Raw genomic sequence first — 20,918 nt, forward strand, 5'->3', positions numbered from 1 at the left:
CTCAGTGAGGCAGCTAGAGCTAACCAGAACCTTCGTGTCCGTTGCGGACTTCCCTTCAAAAAGGAAGTTTGAGACCCCCGGACCACAATCCAGAGGTAGGAAGAGGCTGAGGAAGTACCAATCTTTCCAGTCCTCTCAACCTCAGACAGTGGTAGAAGCTGTTCCTGTATCCCAGATCGGCAAGCCTTCAACATCTAAGGCATAGCCACAACAACAATTTGTCCTGCTGCAGAGTCAACCGACTCAACAGCCTTCGAGTTCGACTGCCCTGGTAACTTCCCCAGCTTTCAACGCCTCCTTTGAATCACAAGGAGCGTTTCGAGGCTTCAATAGGCATGCAAGGAGTAGCAGAGCCAGAGGTGCCTTTCGACAGAGAGCTGGATCTAGAGGCAGGGGCTTCAGAGGAGGCAGAGGAAGTAAGACCTTAACCAATCAGTGGGGCTCCGCAGGTGGGCGGGAGACTGTCTCTCTCCCGGGACCATTGGACCTTCAGTTCATGGGCCTACAGTATTGTATCGAAAGGTCTGGGGTGGAAATGGAAGAAAGGGCCTCCTCCACCAGTCAGTTTTCACCAGACTCCAACGACAGACCTGCTAGACTATGCCAAAGACCTTCTTCAAAAGAAGGCAATAAAGAAAGTCAGTCGCCGGAAACTTCAAGGACGTCTGTTCAGCGTACCGAAGAAAGACTCTGACAAACGAAGAGTGATTCTGGACCTGTCCCGTCTCAACTCATACATTCAATGCGACAAGTTCCGCATGCTGACCGTCTCGCAGGTGCGGACCTTACTTCCCCGTGGGGTCGTCACCACCTCTAACGATCTTACAGACGCTTACTATTATGTACCGATAGCAAGAAACTTCTCTCCATACCTAGGCTTCAAACTAGGAAAACAAGCTTACTCATTCAGTCATGCCATTCGGGCTCAACATAGTGCCCAGAATATTCACCAAGCTAGGAGAGACAGTAGTCCAAGAACTAAGAGCTCAGGGGGTAATGTTAGTACCTTAACTAGACGACTGGCTTATTTGGGCAACCAAAAACGAGGAATGTCGCAAGGCAACAGCCAAAGTAATAGAATTCCTAGAATATCTGGGTTTCCAGATAAACAAGGAAAAGTCCCGTCTCATTCCGGCGTCCCGCTTTCAATGGTTGGGAATTCAATGGGACCTGACCACACACAAACTATCTCTCCCACCAAAAAAGTGCAGAGAGATAGCGAAGGCTACGAGACAGTTCCTCAAGAACAAGAGGGCTTCTCGTCGTACCCAAGAGAGAATTCTAGGTTCTCTTCAGTTTGCCTCAATAACAATGTTCTATTGAAAGCCAGACTGAAGGATATCAATTGGTCTGGCGGAAAAGAGCCAACAACAAGTTCAGAGACAAAATCTCTCTAATTCTGCCGATATTAAAGAAAAGACTCCATCCATGGATGGAAGTCTGGAGTCTCTCCAAATCAGTGCCACTACAATTTCACCCGCCGTCTCTGATAGTCCACACAGACGCCTCTCTGAGCAGTTGGGGGGCTACTCCCAGTACAAGAAGGTTCAAGGAACGCTGTCGAATACATTCCGCCAGTTCCACATCAACGTCCTAGAAGCAATGGCCATTTTTCTAACATTGAAACATCTAGCCCCGGCCAAGAACAGTCATGTAAGACTAGTCTCAGACAGCGCAGTGATAGTTCATTGCATAAACAGAGGGGCCTCCAAGTCAAACAAAATAAATCATGTAATTATTGCAATTTTTTTGTTAGCAACGAAAAATCATTGGCACCTGTCAGCTACTCACCTGGCAGGAGTACGAAATGTCATTGCAGACTCACTATCCAGAACAATTCCGCTGGAGTTGGAGTGGTCCTTGGACACAAAATCATTCCGTTGGATTTGCCAACAAATCCCGGGCCTTCAGGTAGACCTGTTTGCCACGGAGTCCAATCACAAACGTCCGTGTTATGTGGCTCCCAATCTGAACCCTCTAGCTCACGCCACAGATGCGATGTCCATAGACTGGAACAACTGGCAGAAGATTTACCTTTCCGCCAGTAAACCTCCTGTTGAAAGTCCTGCACAAACTCAGAGCAATTGGTTTCCTCTTCTACTAGAGTTGAATCTCCATCCCAGACGGATTCCCAACCCAAAAGTGACTCAAATAGTACAAACTCGGACTGTGTCAGCTTCCTCAAGAATTCTGAGTGCCCTAACTATATGGACTTCATGAAGTTTGCGGCACAGAAGGGTGCTAGTATTGATCCACTAACCATCCTGTTCGTGGAGTCAGAGATAAAAGAGAATCAACACTCAGACAGTATGATTCAGCAGTTAAAAAGTTGGCCATCTTTCTAAAAGAATCAGATGTCCAAAAGATGACAACGAATCTGGCAATTTCATTCTTTAGAGCCGTTCGAAAAGGGCCTAGCTGCTAGTACCATTACTACGACTAAATCTGCCATAAGGAAGGTATTTCAGTTTGGCTTTAATATTGATTTGACAGATTCGTACTTCTCGTCTATCCCTAGAGCATGTGCTCGTCTGAGACCAGTGGACCGTCCCCACACGGTCTCCTGGTTTTTAAACGATGTACTCAAATTGGCTTCAGACACTAATAATGAATCATGCTCATATATAACCCTTCTCAGGAAAACATTGTTTTTAATGAGTCTGGCCTCAGGCGCCAGAATATCAGAACTGTCGGCTCTTTCTAGAAAACCAAATCATATTGATTTCCTCCCGTCAGGTGAAGTTCTGCTCTCCCCAGATCGGAAATTCTTAGCAAAGAATGAAGACCCACAAAACAGGTGGGCTCCATGGAAAATTATACCTCTCACACAAAACCCATCATTGTGTCCCATTGTCACATTAAAGACTTATCTGGGCAGAACTTCTGAAAAGTCTTCAGGTCCTCTTTTTATTTCCTTGGAATGAATCAGACAACAAATTCTTTATTTTATTAACCCTCTTACGCCGAACGGACGTATTAAACGTCAAGTCAAAATGTCTCCCGTATGCCGAATAAACGTACCATACGTCGACTCAAAAGTTTTTTTAAAAATTCGCGGAAAAATACTTATAGGCCTACCAGCCGAAAACTTTTGAATCACGCGCCTTGGCAGATGCTGGGAGTTCACGGATCAAGGCGTTGTTTTGTTTACAATCGCTACGCAGGCGTGCAAGATCGAATTTTTTTCTTATCGCACTAAAAAGTATCAGCGACTCATCTCAAAAATTATTTCGTCACTTTGACATAATTTTGCACCATTTTAAATTATCCTTTACATGAAGTTTTATATATGAAAATGTGCGTAATTTCATGTAAAATATAACAAAAAAATACTCATGATTGTAGCTTTTATCAGTTTTGAAATATTTTCATATAAATAACGATAAGTGCAAAAATTTCAACCTTTGGTCAGCTTTGACTACCGAAATGGTCGAGAAACGCAATTGTAAGCAAAAACTCTTATATTACAATAATATTCAATCATTTGCCTTCATTTTGCAACAAATTGGATGTCTCTAGCACAATTTTTCGATTTATGGTGAATTTATGAAAAAACTTTTTCCTTACGTTCGCGCGGTAACTCTTCCGATAAATTTTTTTGTGCGATTGTCCTAATGTTTGCACCATTTTAAATTTGCCGTTACATAAAGTTTTATGTATGGAAATTTGCGCAATTTCATGCACAATACAACTAAAAACAACCCATGGTTGTAGCTTTTATCAGTTTTGAAATATTTTCATATAAATAACGTTGTGCAAAAATTTCAACTTTCGGTCAACTTTGACTCTACCGAAATGGTCGAAAAACGCAATTGTAAGCTAAAACTCTTATATTCTAGTAATATTCAATCATTTACCTTCATTTTGCAACAAATTGGAAGTCTCTAGCACAATATTTCGATTTATGGTGAATTTATGAAAAAAAACAAAACATTTTCCTTACGTCCGCGCGGTAAATCTTCCGAAAAAATCAGAATTTTTTTTGTGCGATTGTCGAAATGTTTGCACTATTTAAAATTAGCTGTTACATAAAGTTTTATATATGAAAATGTGCGCAATTTCAGGTAGAATACAACTAAATATGATTGAAGGTTGTAACTTTTCTCTTTTTTTGAAATATTTGCATATAAATAACGATAAATAGAAAAAAAACTACGTTCGGTCAAATTTGACTCTACCGAAATAGTTGAAAAACGCAATTGTAAGCTAAAACTCTTACGGCCTAATAATATTCAGTCATTTATCTTCATTTTGAAACAAATTTGAAGTCTCTAGACCAATATTGTGATTTATGGTGAATTTTTGAAAAATATATTTAACTTCCCTCCGTGCGCCGATTAGCGGCCGCAAGTCTCCGAAATGCGTACATCGTATTATCCTAATATTTGCTCCTTTTCATATTAGCCGCTCTATAGAATTTCATATATCAAAATGTGCGCAAATTCATGAAGAATACAATAAAAAATAATTGAAGGTTGTAACTTTTCCCATCTCTGAAATATGTGCATATAAAAAAATATATATATAAAAATTTTGACATTTGGTCAACTTTAACTCGTCCGAAATGGTCGAAATCTGCAATTCTAATCTAAAACTCTTACAGTATCGTAATAATCAATCATTTGTCTTCATTTTGAAACAAATTGGAAGTCTCTAGAACAATATTTAGATTTACGGTGAATTTTTGAAAAAAACATTTTTTTACGTCTGCGCGTTACGAATTCGTACTCATTTTGTGATAATATTTTTCCGGTGTTGCTTTTATTGTTTTACAATGTATTATATAACAAAATGATTGCAATTTAGTGTAAAATACAACGGAAAAAAAGTAACTCGTTAGCTTTGACCGTTTTTTGCACAGTGTGATTTGAATACAATTATGTATGATTTTTTTTTTTGCTACCATATATCGCATTATTTACATATGATAATGATATTATTTTTCATTTCTGATGGTTGCATACTAAACTTCAGGCAATGACAAAAAAAGGAGCCAAAAATGAACTCTTAATCTTCAATACTAAGCGTGCTGTGATTTTTTGAAAAAATTATTTTTTCTGCTTCCGCGCTCACTCCAAACCGGCCCCGGCATACGGGAGAGGTTTTGATTTTTAGAGCTTCGGCGTAAGAGGGTTAAACAAGCCAATCCGGATTCAGTCCCTCATGTCCATGATATCAGGGCAGTGGTTACCTCAGTTAATTATTTTCATAATAAGAACTTCAAGGATTTTAAAAAATATACGGGTTGGAAATCCCCGACAGTATTTAAACGCCACTGTCTAAAGAATTTAAGAGGCCCTTAAATATTCGGCAGTGGCTGCAGGGAGCATTGTCTCCCCTGATATGGCCTAGTCTTATAACTCTAGCTATTATTCCCTTATTCTGCTATTATTTTTTCTTTGATGCTCACTCTCTCCTACCTGCCTTGCTCGTAATCCCTGCCTGTCTCCCTTATGTTCCGGTCTGGTTTGCTCATCAACCCACTCCTGGACATGTACATAGTTCATAGTTGTTTGTTTTGTATTTCTTGCCTGTTGTTTTTTCCCAGGATAGTATGGATTTGGTCATATTTGATCCCCCTTTTTACCATTTGTAACTTACTTTTCTTACATTGGTTATTAAAACTTTAAGAAAAATTTTAATTTTCCTTATGTATCTATAAAATTTCGCGATCACATGGTGACCACGGAGCGGTAACATGCGAATACAATGAAACAACATAGCCTAGGTTAAAGCAACCAACTAATCAGTGAGATGCTATACAGAAGCAACCGAACTGATGAGAGGAAGCAATAAATGGTGGGGACTAATGAAATACGGAACCTAGGCTACGTAATATGCCAGACGCCGTAGGCTAACCTAAAATATAAAATAATCACAAATTACGTAACGTAAAGTAAGAAAATAAATCAGTAGGAGAAAAAATCCAGGAGTGTACGACTAACCCGAAAGAAAGTCTACCACTCAAAGCTAGCCGGGGCCGATACTAAGAGCTGTGGCTAGGGTCTGGATGGAAGATGCCTACGCAAGGTAAAGAAGACATGCATGCATGACATAAACCCAGTAGGCTGGACCCCTAACATAATATAGATAATAACAATAGAGCGTAAGGTAATAAGGGAAGGTTCTAGGTATGGAAGACCAAGAACGAACCCGCCACGAGGCAGAACCATGCCGCCATGCTTCCGACCAAGAGCCAGTATTTATACCTAAAAAACGGCAAACACTGACTCAAGGCCGGAAAAAACCCAATAGCAACAATAACTGATTACTTAACTTAGCTGCTGCGATGGCTGCACGCTCCATAATTAGTAAATCCAAGAAAGGGGCACAAAAAACACAGAGCAAAAAAGGGCACGTGTGTACGCGGTGCGCTAACTGAAAAGGATGGCCACCAGAGGCGCAGCAGTCGGCAGCATGGGATGGAGTAGTAGTAGTTGCTGCCCACTCTGTGGGTCGGCTCCCCTCTAGTGGGGGTTTTGTAGTGGGAGATTTCTATTGGCAAGTGGTTCGTGGTAGTGGTCTCACTCGCCATAGTGTTCATACCGACACCCTCTTGGAGGGTGAGCGAGTCAGTAGTACTGACCTTTTCTTTATTTTATTTATTCTCTGGTATGTGTTAGTGCATTTACCTTAGAAATAATGGATTAAAGGATATTTCGCTGGCGACACGAACCAATCGCCCAGAAATAGATTTTTCCTTACGTCAAAATCCCTTTATTTACCAAGCTTATATGGCCAATTCTCTGATACTATTTCACCGGCCGACACAGGTCGAACCCAGAAAAGGGATTTTGACGGAGGAAAAATCTATTTCTGGGGGAAGACCTGTGTCGCCCGGTGAACCCATCCCTTCCTTCTCCTGTTCTCCCACCCTTTAGCTGGCCCAAGCTTGGGTGCGTAATTCAGGATGAAGCCTTCGGGCAGAAGTTGTAGTAGTAGCGAGCGGAAGGTAGACGTAAGTAGGCGTTGTAACGGCACCTATCTAAGAGGGGTTTTGAGAGGAGTCTTCTAATTGTCAGAATATCTGTGATAGTGGCTTCCACTCGCCCTTGTGTTTATACCGACACCCTATGGGGTGAGCGAGCTGAAGGTAGTAACTTCAGCATTCCATTTAGCTTTTTCTCTGGTATATTTAGCATCTATTTATACCTAGAAATGTGTGCTACAGGGACATTTCACCGGGCGACAGTCCCCCAGAAATAGATTTTTCCTCCGTCAAAATCCCTTTTTTTATACAACCCTCTCACTATTTCTGAAATTCTGAACTTAAAAAAATCTAGTCCTTTGCAAGTTCCTTTGGTCTCCTTAACCCTCTTACACCGAAGCCCTAAAAATCAAAACCTCTCCTGTATGCCGGCGCCGGTTTGGAGTGAGTGCGGAACCGGAATAAATAATTTTTTCAAAAAATCACAGCGCGCTTAGTTTTGAAGATTAAGAGTTCATTTTTGGCTCATTTTTTTTTCATTGCCTGAAGTTTAGTATGCAATCATCAGAAATGAAAAATAATATCATTATCATATGTAAATAATGCGATATATGGTAACGAAAAAAAAATAATTCATAGATAATTGTATTCAAATCACGCTGTGCAAAAAACGGTCAAAGCTAACGAGTTACTTTTTTTTTCGTTGTATTGTACTAAATTGCAATCCTTTTGATATATAATACATAGTAAAACAATAAAAGCAACACCAGAAAAATATTATCACAAAATGATGTACGAATTCGTAACGCACGGACGTAAAAAAATGTTATTTTCAAAAATTCACCGTAATTCTAAATAATGTTCTAGAGACTTCCAATTTGTTTCAAAATTAAGACAAATGATTGAATATTACGATACAGTAAGAGTTTTAGATTAGAATTGCAGATTTCGACCATTTCGGACGAGTTAAATTTGACAGAATGTCGAAATTTTAATATATATATTTTTTTATATGCACATATTTCGAAGATGGAAAAAGCTACAACCTTCAATTATTTTTTATTGTATTCTTCATGAAATTGTGCACATTTTGATATATGAAACTCTATAAAAAGGCTAATATGAAAAGGAGCAAATATTAGGATAATGCGATGTACGTATTTCGGAGACTTGCGGCCGCGAATAAGGCGCGCGGAGTGAAGGTAAATATATTTTCAAAAATTCACCATAAATCACAATATTGTTTTAGAGACTTCAAATTTGTTTCAAAATGAAGAAAAATGACGGAATATACTAGGCCGTAAGAGTTTTAGCTTACAATTGCGTTTTTCAACTATTTCGGTAGAGTCAAATTTGGATCCGTACCGAACGTGGTTTTTTTTTCTACTTTATCGTGATTTATATGCAAATATTTCAAAAAAAGAGAAAAGCTACAACCTTCAATCATTTTTAGTTGTATTCTACATGAAATTGCGCACATTTTCATATATAAAACTTTATGTAACAGCTAATTTTAAATGGTGCAAACATTTCGACAATCGCACAAAAAAATTCTGATTTTTTCGGAAGAGTTACCGAGCGAACGTAATGTTTTTTTTTTTCATAAATTCACCATAAATCGAAATATTGTGCTAGAGACTTCCAATTTGTTGCAAAATGAAGGTAAATGATTGAATATTACTAGAATATAAGAGTTTTAGCTTACAATTGCGTTTTTCGACCATTTCGGTAGAGTCAAAGTTGACCGAAAGTTGAAATTTTTGCACTTAACGTTATTTATATGAAAATATTTCAAAACTGATAAAAGCTACAACCATGGGTTGTTTTTTGTTGTATTGTGCATGAAATTGCGCACATTTCCATATATAAAACTTTATGTAACGACAAATTTAAAAGGTGCAAACATGAGGGGACAATCGCCACGAAAAAAATTTATCGGAAGAGTTATCGCACGAACGTAAGGAAAAAGTTTTTTCATAAATTCACCATAAATCGAAATATTGTGCTAGAGACGTCCAATTTGTTGCAAAATGAAGGCAAATGATTGAATATTACTATAATATAAGAATTTTAGCTTACAATTGCGTTTCTCGACCATTTCTGTAGAGTCAAAGTTGACAGAAGGTTGAAATTTTTTGCACTTATCGTTATTTATATGAAATATTTCAAAATTGATAAAAGCTACAATCATGAGTATTTTTTTGTTGTATTTTACATGAAATTGCGCACATTTTCATATATAATACTTCATGTAAAGGATAATTTAAAATGGTGCAACAATTATGTCAAAGTGACGAAATAATTTCAGAGGTGTGTCACTGATACTTTTTAGTGCGATAAGAAAGAAATTCGCGCTTGCGCGCCTGCGTAGCGATTGTAAACAAAACAACGCCTTGATCCGTGAACTCCCAGCATCTGTCAAGGCGCGTGATTCAAAAGTTTTCGGCTGGTAGGCCTATAAGTATTTTTCCGCGAATTTTTAAAAAAACTTTTTTGAGCCGACGTATGATACGTCCAATCGGCATACAGGAGACATTTTGACTCGACGTTTAATACGTCCAATTGGCGTAAGAGGGCTAAGGGACTTTGGGGTAAATGGTCATACTTACTGTATTTTAATCCTTACCAAAGCTTACATAGCATCATGTAAAAATCTAAATATTAAAAAGATATCATAAGATCTCCATTTAAAATAATGTAATCAAAACATAACATACACTTACTCTTGTGTAAGTGTGTGTGTATATATATATTATATATATTATTATCTATTAATAGATATATATATATATCATATATATATAATATGTATATAGTAGATATGTATATATCTAAGAGTATAATATGATATTATGGGTTATAGGGGATATGGGTATATGGAGTATATGTGTATATTGTATATGGTATATGGGTTCGATGGGTATATATGGTAAATGTTATATGGTATATTGTATATCTATCTAATATATATAATATATTCTATTATATATATATAATATATATATATATATATATTGTATATTAGGATTAATATATTATATATAATATATAATATATATATAATATATATATAATTTATTATATATTATTATTTATATTATATTATAGATATATAATATATATTATATATAATAATATAATAATAATATATATATATATATGATATATATATATAATCTATATATATATAATAATATTATATTATTATATACGATATATTATATATATATATATATATTATATATATATATTATATATATATTATTATATATTATATATAATATTATATAAGTATTATATATATACATTATATATATATATATAATATAATATATAATAGATATATATATTATATATATTTATATATAATATTATATAATAATTATATATATATATGAATAAGATATATATATATATAGATATATATATATATATATATATATATATATATATCTATATATATATATATAATATTATATTTATATATATATATACATATATATATTATATATACTATATTATATATATATATATATAAATATATATATATATATATTATATATACTTATATATATATTATATATATATATATATATAGTATATATATATATATATATATATATATATATATATATATATACTATATATCATATATATATATATTATATAATATAGATAATATATCTAATATATATAGTTATATATATATATATATATATATCTAATATATATATATATATATATATATTATATATATATATATATAATATAGGGGCATTAAATTGATGTCCCACACTTTGAAGATACTGGAAAGGATGATAGAGGCTAGACTGAGAGAAGAAGTACAAATAGGTAAAGAGCAGATGGGATTTATGAAGGGAAGGGGAACAACAGATGGTATATTTTGTCTGAGGCAAATAATGGAGAAATTCGAGGAAAGACAAAGGGACCTACATATGGTATTCATTGACCTTGAAAAGGCTTATGACCGAGTCCCGAGACAAGAGGTATGGAGGAGCCTGAGGGAGAAGATGGTGCCAGAGAAGAATGTGCGATTGATACAAGAGATGTACCGGAATGTATTTACCAGAGTGAGGAGCAGTGTTGGGGAGACAGAAGGTTTTGAGGTGAGAGTAGGATTACACCAGGGGTCGGCTCTGAGCCCATTTATCTTTAACATAGTGATGGATGTTATAATAGAGGAAGTAAGAGAGACAGTACCATGGAACATATTGTATGCGGATGATATTGTTCGTGTGCAGAGAGCAGGGAAGATCTGGAAGTGAAATTGGAAAGATGGAGACAAGTACTGGAGGACAGAGGAATGAGAATAAAGTAGATCCAAGAAACAGAATATATGTGTACCACACTGAGGGGGATGATAGAGAAAGTATTCAGCTTGGTGGAGAGCAAATAAGGAGAGTTGATAAGTTTAAGTATTTGGGATCTTTTGTTAACGCTGGAGGAAGTATGGAAGAAGAAGTAAAACATCGGGTACAGGCAGGCTGGAACAACTGGAGAGCGGCCTCAGGAGTTCTTTGTGACAAAAGAGTGCCGCTTAGGTTAAAAGGAAGATTTCACAAGACGGTGGTAAGAACAGCAATGCTGTATGGTACGGAAACAGCAAGCATGAGAAAAGCAGAGCAGAAGAAGATGGATGTGGCAGAAATGAGAATGCTTAGGTGGATGTCTGGGGTAACAAGAGTGGATAGGATCAGAAATGACTACATAAGGGGGTCAACTAAGGTGGTGGAAGTATCAAAGAAAGTGCAGGGGGGGAGGCTGAGATGGTATGGACACCTGTTGAGGAGAGATGAGGACCACGCTGGGAGACATACTATGGGGGTGGAGGTGCAAGGAAGAAGAAAAAGAGGGAGACCAAGAAAGAGATGGAAGGACTGTGTGAGAGGAGACTTAAATGAGAAGGGAATTGATGAGGCAGAAGCACAAGATAGAAATAGATGGAAACGGCTCATCCGAAACGGAGACCCATATAAAAATTGGGAACAAGCTGGGAAGAAGAAGAAGAAAGAAAGATATATAATATATATATATATATTATATATATATATATATATATATATATAGAGATAATATTATATATAATTATATATATATATAATATTAATAATATAATATATCTATATATATATATATATATATATTATATATATATATATATATATATTATATATATATTTTCAATGGACCCCCAACACTCGTGGGGGATGTGTACCAGACACCCCCGGCGAATAGTTAAAATCCGTGAGTAACTTAGAACCCCTCTAAACATGCTTATAACTTCCTATCTTGAATAATCAAATACCAAATGTACTCTAAATAACATCCTACTTCACATATACCTTAAATTACTAACCTATTACTGCATTGATCTTTGAGATTATATTATCAATATCATTTCAGTCATCTTAAACATTTTACCATTAAAAATATATGTATACATACAGCCAATAACAGAGAGAGAGAGAGAGAGAGAGAGAGAGAGAGAGAGAGAGAGAGAGAGAGAGAGAGAGAGAGAGAGAGAGAGAGAGAGAGGGCACTGAATTGACAAGATCATATAATCATCAAGAGGGAAATTATGAATTATTTCCAAGACATGGAGAATAATAATGTAGAGAGAGAGAGAGAGAGAGAGAGAGAGAGAGAGAGAGAGAGAGAGAATAACTCCTTACAATATTAAAAGATGCCCATACTTATATCAAACTGTCATTTACTCCTTTTTTGAAGTGCATAAAAAGACTGGGAATCACGATTTCTTTTATTAATCTTATTTATATTTGTAAATTAGTTATTAGGTAAATCAATTATTATCATACTGCAGTAATACCCTGAATTTATGCAAGGTTAGGTTCCAGGCCACCCCCAGGCAAGGGGAATTTTTGTGTAAGTTTGGCACGGTCTCCAAAAATGCTAATAAATGCTTCTAGACTTTGAACACTAAATATGACCCTAATCCTGCTCTGTAAGTATTAAGCCAAATTTTAAATGAAATTAAATTTACTATAATTTAATTCAAAAGTTAGTTTAATACATTATCCTTAAAAAAGAAATAAATGGTTGGTAAAAACATAAGTGTGTGAAGATTACATTCATACAACATATTTCTCTCTTCTCTCCCCCTTCCGACTGACTAATCTATTTCTAGAAGCTTTCTCAATCACTTAAAAAAGATATAAATGGATGGTAAAAGTATAAGAGTGCGTGAAGATTACATACATATGGAGGAGAGAGAGACGAGAGAGAGAGATAGAGACGAGAGAGAGAGAGAGAGATGACGAGAGAGAGAGAGAGAGAGAGAGAGAGAGAGAGAGAGGATTTTGTAAAAATCATTGACCGCGAATGGCAGCACTCCCCTTCCTGTCACATTACCTGACATATCTGACAGCTCTGGACTTGAGCTTCTAAAGAGTTAAAAAGAAAGATGAGGGAAAAAATTTTTTATACCATCATTTTGTAACTACAGTTATATTATTATTACTAATATAATTATTTGAGTTATATTATTATTACTAATATATATAATTATTTGAAAATATTGATAAACATAAACTTGTACCATGAAAATTTTCTCATGTCAGTAAGAGAGAGAGAGAGAGAGAGAGAGAGAGAGAGAGAGAGAGAGAGAGAGAGAGAGAGAGAGAGAGAGAGAAAATAAATAAATGTTAATCAGCAGTACAACACAATAAAAGATAAATATGTAAAACTCCTAGTATTCTAACGAAATCAAGTGAAAATATCGAACGCAATCTGTTGATTTTTTCACACATTAAACATGCCCTCAATGCCATCTACTAATGAAAAAAATAACTAAATGTTGTTCACAACAATAGGTATTCAAGTGATATTTCGACTTGAAAACACATCGTAAAATGTAAAATAACCTTATCCCATATCAACAGAGTACAGCCAGTCCCTGGTTATCAGCGATCCAGTTTTATGGTGCTTGTCTAGCCCCATAAAATTGGCAATTATGGCACAATAACAGGCCAAATTCCGGTTATCAGCGCCATAAGGTGCCTTATGGCACCATAAGGGTGCTTATGGCACCAATTACCAGTTATTGGTGCCATGTGTGTCATTATGGTGCCATAAATCCCCAAGTTTCGGTTAATTGGCACCCCCAGGAACGGTACACCTGTCGATGACCGGGGACTGCCTGTAACTAGAAATTCATTAACGCTAACTAGAAGCAAGATAATCCCTCTGATTTGAGTTCAATACAGCAAAATAAACTTGCCTGACAATTGCCCTCAGCTGATTTCCAAACCAAAACATTGGTTGCTGTTTGTATTTTTATGAAACAATATGCAGTAATATGAAAATACATACAATATTATTGGATGCAATCAAGTAAAGCATAACTTTGAGCCAGAAAACCATAAAAAAATGGAAAGAAAATAAAGTGTTTCTGAGGTTTGAACGAATTATTTATTTTTACAATATTTTAAATAGGGAAAGTTGATTCAGGTTACAAATTTTTTTTGTTACGAACAGTGTCCTCGAATGAATCAAGTTCGTGAACCATGGTACCACTTTGATTAAGAGGATATTTGGAATCATATGGGGAAAAATTCCAACACTTCAAATTCCACATCATCACTTGAAATAAAATCTATTCCTGTTTTCTCACATCCTTCATTTTTATCTCCAAATGACAAATTATTCATTAAAGGCCAATTGCAAAATCTACATATAGAAGTCAAGCATTGAAATGAATACCAAAGTTTAAAATCATATAAGAATCAGACCAAAAAGATTAAGATCTCAATTACAGGCAGTCCCTGGTTATCGGCGGACTCGGTCAATGGCGATCTGGTTTTATGGGGCTTGTCTAGTGCCATAAAATCAGTGATTTATGGTGCCATAATGTGCCATGTTTTGGTTATCGGCACCTCAGCACCCTGCTGGGTATGGTATCCTCACTGATAACCAAGGATTGCCTGTATTTCGAAAAATTTTGAAATTTAAATGTATACATGAATAAATAAAAAGTTACCTTCGTGATTTGTTAGAGCAATACTAAGATAAGCTGCAACACCTCCTAAGCCAGCAAGCATTCCAAGAAATCCCAAGAGACGAATCTGGAGAAGGTTTTCGGCTGTGTACCATGACTCTAAAGTATGCTTCTTGTACAAAATGTGAATCAATAAGGTAGTTGCTGCAAAGGTTCCTGTAGTCAAAGAAACTCACACTATTTTACAAGGCCTAGATAATTCAATAATTACTCAATAAAGAAGGAAGAACAGCAATCAGCAGAGTAACCTTAAGGTTATTCCGTGCCATCCTGTCTTCAACCAAATAACAACCACACTAGATTCATGACATAAAATTTACTCAAATATCATGTAAGACTTAATAGTAATATAAGACTAAAGAATATCTTCAGAGTAACAAAAGGCTATAAAATAAAAAAATGTACATGAAATTATGAGGAAAAGATACAAACAAACTGTAATGCCATGGGCCAAACTCCTGACCTGAGCTACCTTATTACTGTATAATGAAAAACTTTGGAGCATAACTGTCTCTCAGCCTGTCACCCCAACCAGCCACTTGTTGCATAGTTTTGAAATAATTTTAATTAACACTACACAAGGATTCTTGCAGATTAATTTGACAATTTGTAGCCCTGTCTTTCTTGACAAGTTTTTAAAGGATTTTTTACTCAGTAGAACCCTGGTCCTTGACAGTGTTTCAACTTGACATAATTGGATTTAGATGTGAAATTTCGAGTAAATTCTACAACAGAGCTCTAACAAAAAGCCAGAATCCAACCCAATGAACCATACAAAAGTGTTTTGGTAAGTCGCTGCTAGTTGGCACTGTTGGTGGCATTGTTGTTTAAAGCCAGCTCACTCTGCTGCTATTGTTTTGAGCAAGTACACGCTCATACAAGAATATTTCCTTAGTTTTTGGGACTTCCTGTACTGTATTTTATTCAATCGTGGGGCCCAAAACAGCCCTTGCAGACCAGCAGAAGAGGAAAACGGTAAGAACCACAATTAAACTTAAGGAAGAGATTACTGAAAAGTATGAAAGAGTTATGTGTTTGACTGATTTAGTGTCTTAGTTTTAATATTTTATTAATTTACTGTAATAATTAGGCTCGTTTTTCAAATGTTTTATTATTAGCAACAAGTTTTGTGCCTATCCATTACAGTACATACTATACATACCTAGCCTAGCCTATGGTGCTTGGTCAACCATCGGTAATATGGCCACATTGGACATACATAGGTGTTTTTTTTATACAGTATACATTTGAAAATTAAAAAAGGACGTCTAATACGATGTTACAGTACTTAACTCAGAACTTAATTAATGGTAATTTATTTAAGTGTAATGTTTTGTATAAAAAGATTAATAAGTGGTGGTCAAGAACAGATTAATCCATTTTCAGTTACATCTTATGGAAAAAACTTAATTCAGATTTTGACTAAACTGCATCTTAATGCTTCTTCTGAAATGGATTAGTGTCAAGGTCTGGGGGTTTTACTGTAAAATAAAACTTTGAAACTGTCGTGGCCCTGTCCTAGCTTCAGGGGCCACTGCTTGAACAAATCTTAATCTAAACTACATAAGAAAGCTTTCAAAGATGTTTTGCTCTTTCAGGTTAGATCGCTTTACAGATTTTTTAATACTTCCAATGTATTTTCATTGTTTTATCTATCTCATATTGGAGGATAATTAAAACACCAACACTTGGACAAATTTGAATCCTCAATACCCAAAGAAGCCAAGTTTTTCTGAAGTTGATCCAGCAGTTCTTCAAAGAAGTTCAAAACATCACAACATTGGCATGTAAGCGTGTCAGCAATAATTTTGTTTAACAATAGACAAATCCATGGATGAAGGGAGATTATGATAATAGACTTCAGGTTTGTATTTATATTTAGGAAAAATAGTATTTTTACAATAAATTTAGATTTTGTATATACACTTATCAAATAATTACATAACTAATAATTTAAAAGTATTGGCAGCTAAATTATGAAATTCGCAGAAGTGATTCTTTTGTTTTAAAAGTGAAGGTAAATGGTCCAGCCCACTTTCAGGAAAGAGAAACAAGTAAGCTTAGAGAACCAATTTGTTTATGCAAACGTCCATGTGTGGGGAGGCAGGCGGGCTCCCATTCTGTAATTACTTGGTAAGTACATAAAAAAAAAAAATCTAATTTTATTATAAAAATGATATTGTTAAGATACAATAAAGTTTTGTACATACTTACCTGGCAGATATATACTTAGCTATAGACTCGGTCGTCCCGACAGAATTTCAAAACTCGCGGCACACGCGACAGGTAGGTCAGGTGATCCACCATTCCCGCCGCTGGGTGGCGGGGTCTGGAACTATTCCCGTTTTCTAAGCCATAATTTCTCTTCCACCTGTCTCCTGAGGGGAGGATGGGTGGGCCATTAATCGTATATATCTGCCAGGTAAGTATGTACAAAACTTTATTGTATCTTAACAATATCATTTTTGTACAAGTAACTTACCCAGCAGATATATACTTAGCTGATTGGCACCCTTGGTGGCGGGCAAGAGACAGCTAAAAACAAAATAATACTAAAACTAAATACATTAAAAAACAGGGAAAAAACAACCTATGTTCTTGGATAACATAATCCATAGTTCCTACCTGATTGGGCTGAAGACTTCATGACTACTGTCGATGAGTCTGCTTGCCTCAAGAGTTTCAACGAGGAATGAACCTATGGTTGAATAACTCTTTGGATCGTGTCAATGGGGGCTAGCCCGCTTACGCGACAGAGCCTATACTGGATCGTACCAATGGGGGCTGACCCACTTACATGGTAGAGCCTTGACCTTTTGTCATATCAATGGAGACTCGCCCTCTTACATGACAGAGTTAAGGTTATTAAAAAAAATCACAAAGAGCACTGAATTGTAAGAGGGTTCCTGAAGAGACCATGTTTTGTGAAATGCCATAGACGTAGCTATGGCTCTCACTTCATGAGCTCTCACTCTGAGAACCTTGAGATGCTCTTCTTCGCACTTAAGGTGAGCTTCCCTTATTACATCTTTTATGAAGTATGTAAGGGCGTTCTTAGAAATCGATCTTTTCGGATCTCTTACAGAGCACCAAAGACTTTCTTCTGTACCTTTCAGCAACTTCTTCTTCTCCAGGTAGAACTTGAGTGCCCTGACTGGACACAAAGTCCTTTCTAGTTCTCTCCCTGTTAATGAAGATAGTCCTTTTATCTCAAAAGCTTCTTGGCCAAGGCTTTGAGGGATTTTCATTTTTTGCTAGAAAAAATGGTTTAAAGGAGCAAATCGCTGAATCCTTCTTAAACCCCACTTTACCTTCCAAAGCTTGCAACTCGCTAATTCTCTTGGCTGTTGCTAACGCAAAAAGGAATAATGACTTTCTCGTTAAGTCTCTAAACGAAGCTGCGTGAGACGGTACAAATTTTTCCGACATTAGGAACTTGAGGACCACATCCAAGTTCCAGCTAGGCTTCTTGATTACATGTTCTTTCGTGGTCTCAAAAGACCTTATAAGGTCATGAAGATCTTTATTATTCGTCAGATCTATTCCTCTATGTCGAAAAACTGAGGCCAGCATACTTCTGTAACCCTTCACTGTTGAAACTGCCAGGTTACAGTCTTTTCTCAAATATAGGAGAAACTCTGCGATTTCAGTTACAGAGGTACTGGAGGAGGATATTTTCTTTCCCTTACACCATCTTCTAAACAACTCCCACTTCGACTGATATACTTTAGAAGTGGAGACTCTTCTGGCTCTTGCAATAGCCTTCGCCACTTCTCGTGAAAAGCCCCTTGCTCTGACAAGTCCTTCGACAGTCTGAAGGCGGTCAGACTTAGAGCGGGGAGGTTTTTGTGAAACCTGTCGAAGTGGGGTTGTTTGAGAAGATCGTTCCTTAGTGGAAGCGATCTTGGAAAATCCACTAACCACTCCAGCACCTCTGTGAACCAATCGAGAGCCGGCCAGAAGGGAGCGATGAGGGTCATTCTTGTTCCTTCCGAAGCAAGCGAACTTCCTCAATACTTCCCCTACTATCTTGAAAGGAGGGAAGGCGTATGCGTCCAAGCCCGTCCAATCTAGCAGAAAGCTGTCTACTGCTACTGCTTGAGGATCCGAGATCGGGGAGCAATAGGTCTCTAATCTGTGATTCTTGTTGGTCGCGAACAGGTCTATATTGGGCCTTCCCCACAGATGCCAAAGTTGTTTGGCAAATCTGAGGATTGAGAGTCCATTCCGTGGGTAGGACTTGTTCTTTTCTGCTTAACAGATCTGCCCGGACATTTTTCTCTCCCTGCACAAACCTTGTGAGGAGAGAGATCTTCCTTTCCTGAGCCCAAATCAGCAGATCCTTTGCTGATTCGTACAGGGAAAAGGAATGCGTCCCCCCTTGTTTCTTTATATAAGCGAGGGCTGTTGTGTTGTCCGAGTGAATCTGAATCCCAGACCTGAGACCTGTTCCTCGAAATGAACCAAAGCTAGATGAATGGCTGTTAGCTCTTTCTTGTTTTTATGTGCCAGGACACTTGTTCTCCTTCCCAAGTGCCTGACACTTCTTCCGAACCTAGGGTCGCTCCCCACCCTGAATCCGAGGCGTCTGCAAACAACGCTAGGCGAGGGTTCTGTAAGCGAAGGGAGATTCCCTTGCTTAGTTTCTGTGGATCTAACCACCAACGGATATTCTCCTTGATCCCTTTCGAGATTGGAAATGTATCTCCTAGATTGTTGGACTTCCAATCCCACTTCTCCTTCAGATAAAACTGAAGGGGTCGTAGGTGTAGTCTTCCTAAGGAAACGAACTGTTCCATCGAGGAGAGGGTCCCCAGTAAGCTCATCCATTCCCTCGCGGAACAATGTTCTTTCCTTAAGAAGACTGCCACCTTTTCTAAGCAGCGTTCTCTCTTTCCCCCCCTGCGAAGGATACGCTAGAAAATCCCGAGAATCCATCTGAATCCCCAGATAGACAATACTCTGCTGGGGAGTCAGCATGGATTTCTCGCGATTTACTAAAAGTCCTAGGGACTTTGTCAACTTTAGAGTAACTAATAGGTCCTCCAGACATTTTTTCTCCGATTGGGCTCTTATTAGCCAATCGTCCAGATATAACGAGATCCTGATCCCTTCCAGATGTAGCCAATAGGCTACATTCTTCATGATGTCCGTAAAGACTTGAGGGGCAGTCGAAAGTCCGAAGCACATCGCTCGGAACTGGAACACTTTCCCTTGGAACATGAACCTCAGATACTTCCTTGCTGCCGGATGAATTGGCACATGGAAATACGCATCCTGAAGGTCCAGGGACACCATCCAGTCCCCTGGACGAAGAGCAGATAGAACAGAGGAAGACGTCTCCATTGAAAATTTCTTCTTCAATACAAAGAAATTCAGGGCACTGACGTCTAGAACCGGTCTCCATCCCCCCGATGCTTTCGGTACCAGGAATAGCCGATTGAACCAGTTCTACCGCTTCCTTGGCAATCATCTGTTCCACTGCTTGCAAAATAGCAAGCTTTCGGACCGGATCCGAGTATCTTGCAGTCAACTCCCTTGGAGTTGTCGTCAAGGGAGGATTTTCCCTGAAGGGGATCAAGTATCCTTTTTTCAGGATAGAGAGGGACCAAGAGTCCGCTCCCTTCTGCGCCCAGACTTTGGCAAAGTGGAGTAGTCTGGCGCCTACTTTCGTCTGGAGGATTTCCTGCTCATCTAGACTTCCCGAAGGACCTTCTAGATGGTCTACTCCTTCTATCTGGTCTGCGACCTCTAAGAGGGGCTCTAGAAGAGGAGGCACCTCGAAAGGGCTGTTCTATAGGCACTGCCGGCCTAAACTTCTTGGCTGAGTGTGTGAGGAGATCCTGATTTGCCTTCTCCGTAAGAGATTTAGAAACCTCTCTAACAGTCTCTTGTGGAAATAGGTGCGGGGATAACGGTGCAAAAAGAAGAGATGTCCTTTGCAAAGGTGATACT

At 37.4% G+C, this 20,918-nt stretch overlaps 1 protein-coding gene across 2 annotated transcripts in view; it reads right to left on the reverse strand.

Moving 5' to 3' along the window:
- The window catches only part of LOC135212698 (heme transporter hrg1-A-like), an 85,397-nt gene that overhangs the window by 25,220 nt on the left and 39,259 nt on the right, over positions 1-20,918 (reverse strand). For both annotated transcript variants that reach the window (XR_010313968.1, XM_064246384.1), the window contains exon 3: positions 14,946-15,119. Coding sequence is in view for 1 of the 2 variants with exons in the window: in XM_064246384.1 (XP_064102454.1) it covers positions 14,946-15,119 (174 nt within the window). In the remaining variant the exon portion in view is untranslated. The remainder of the gene's footprint in view (positions 1-14,945; positions 15,120-20,918) is intronic.

This window comes from Macrobrachium nipponense, chromosome 41 (assembly GCF_015104395.2).
Source record: "Macrobrachium nipponense isolate FS-2020 chromosome 41, ASM1510439v2, whole genome shotgun sequence".
Lineage (NCBI taxonomy): Eukaryota > Metazoa > Arthropoda > Malacostraca > Decapoda > Palaemonidae > Macrobrachium > Macrobrachium nipponense.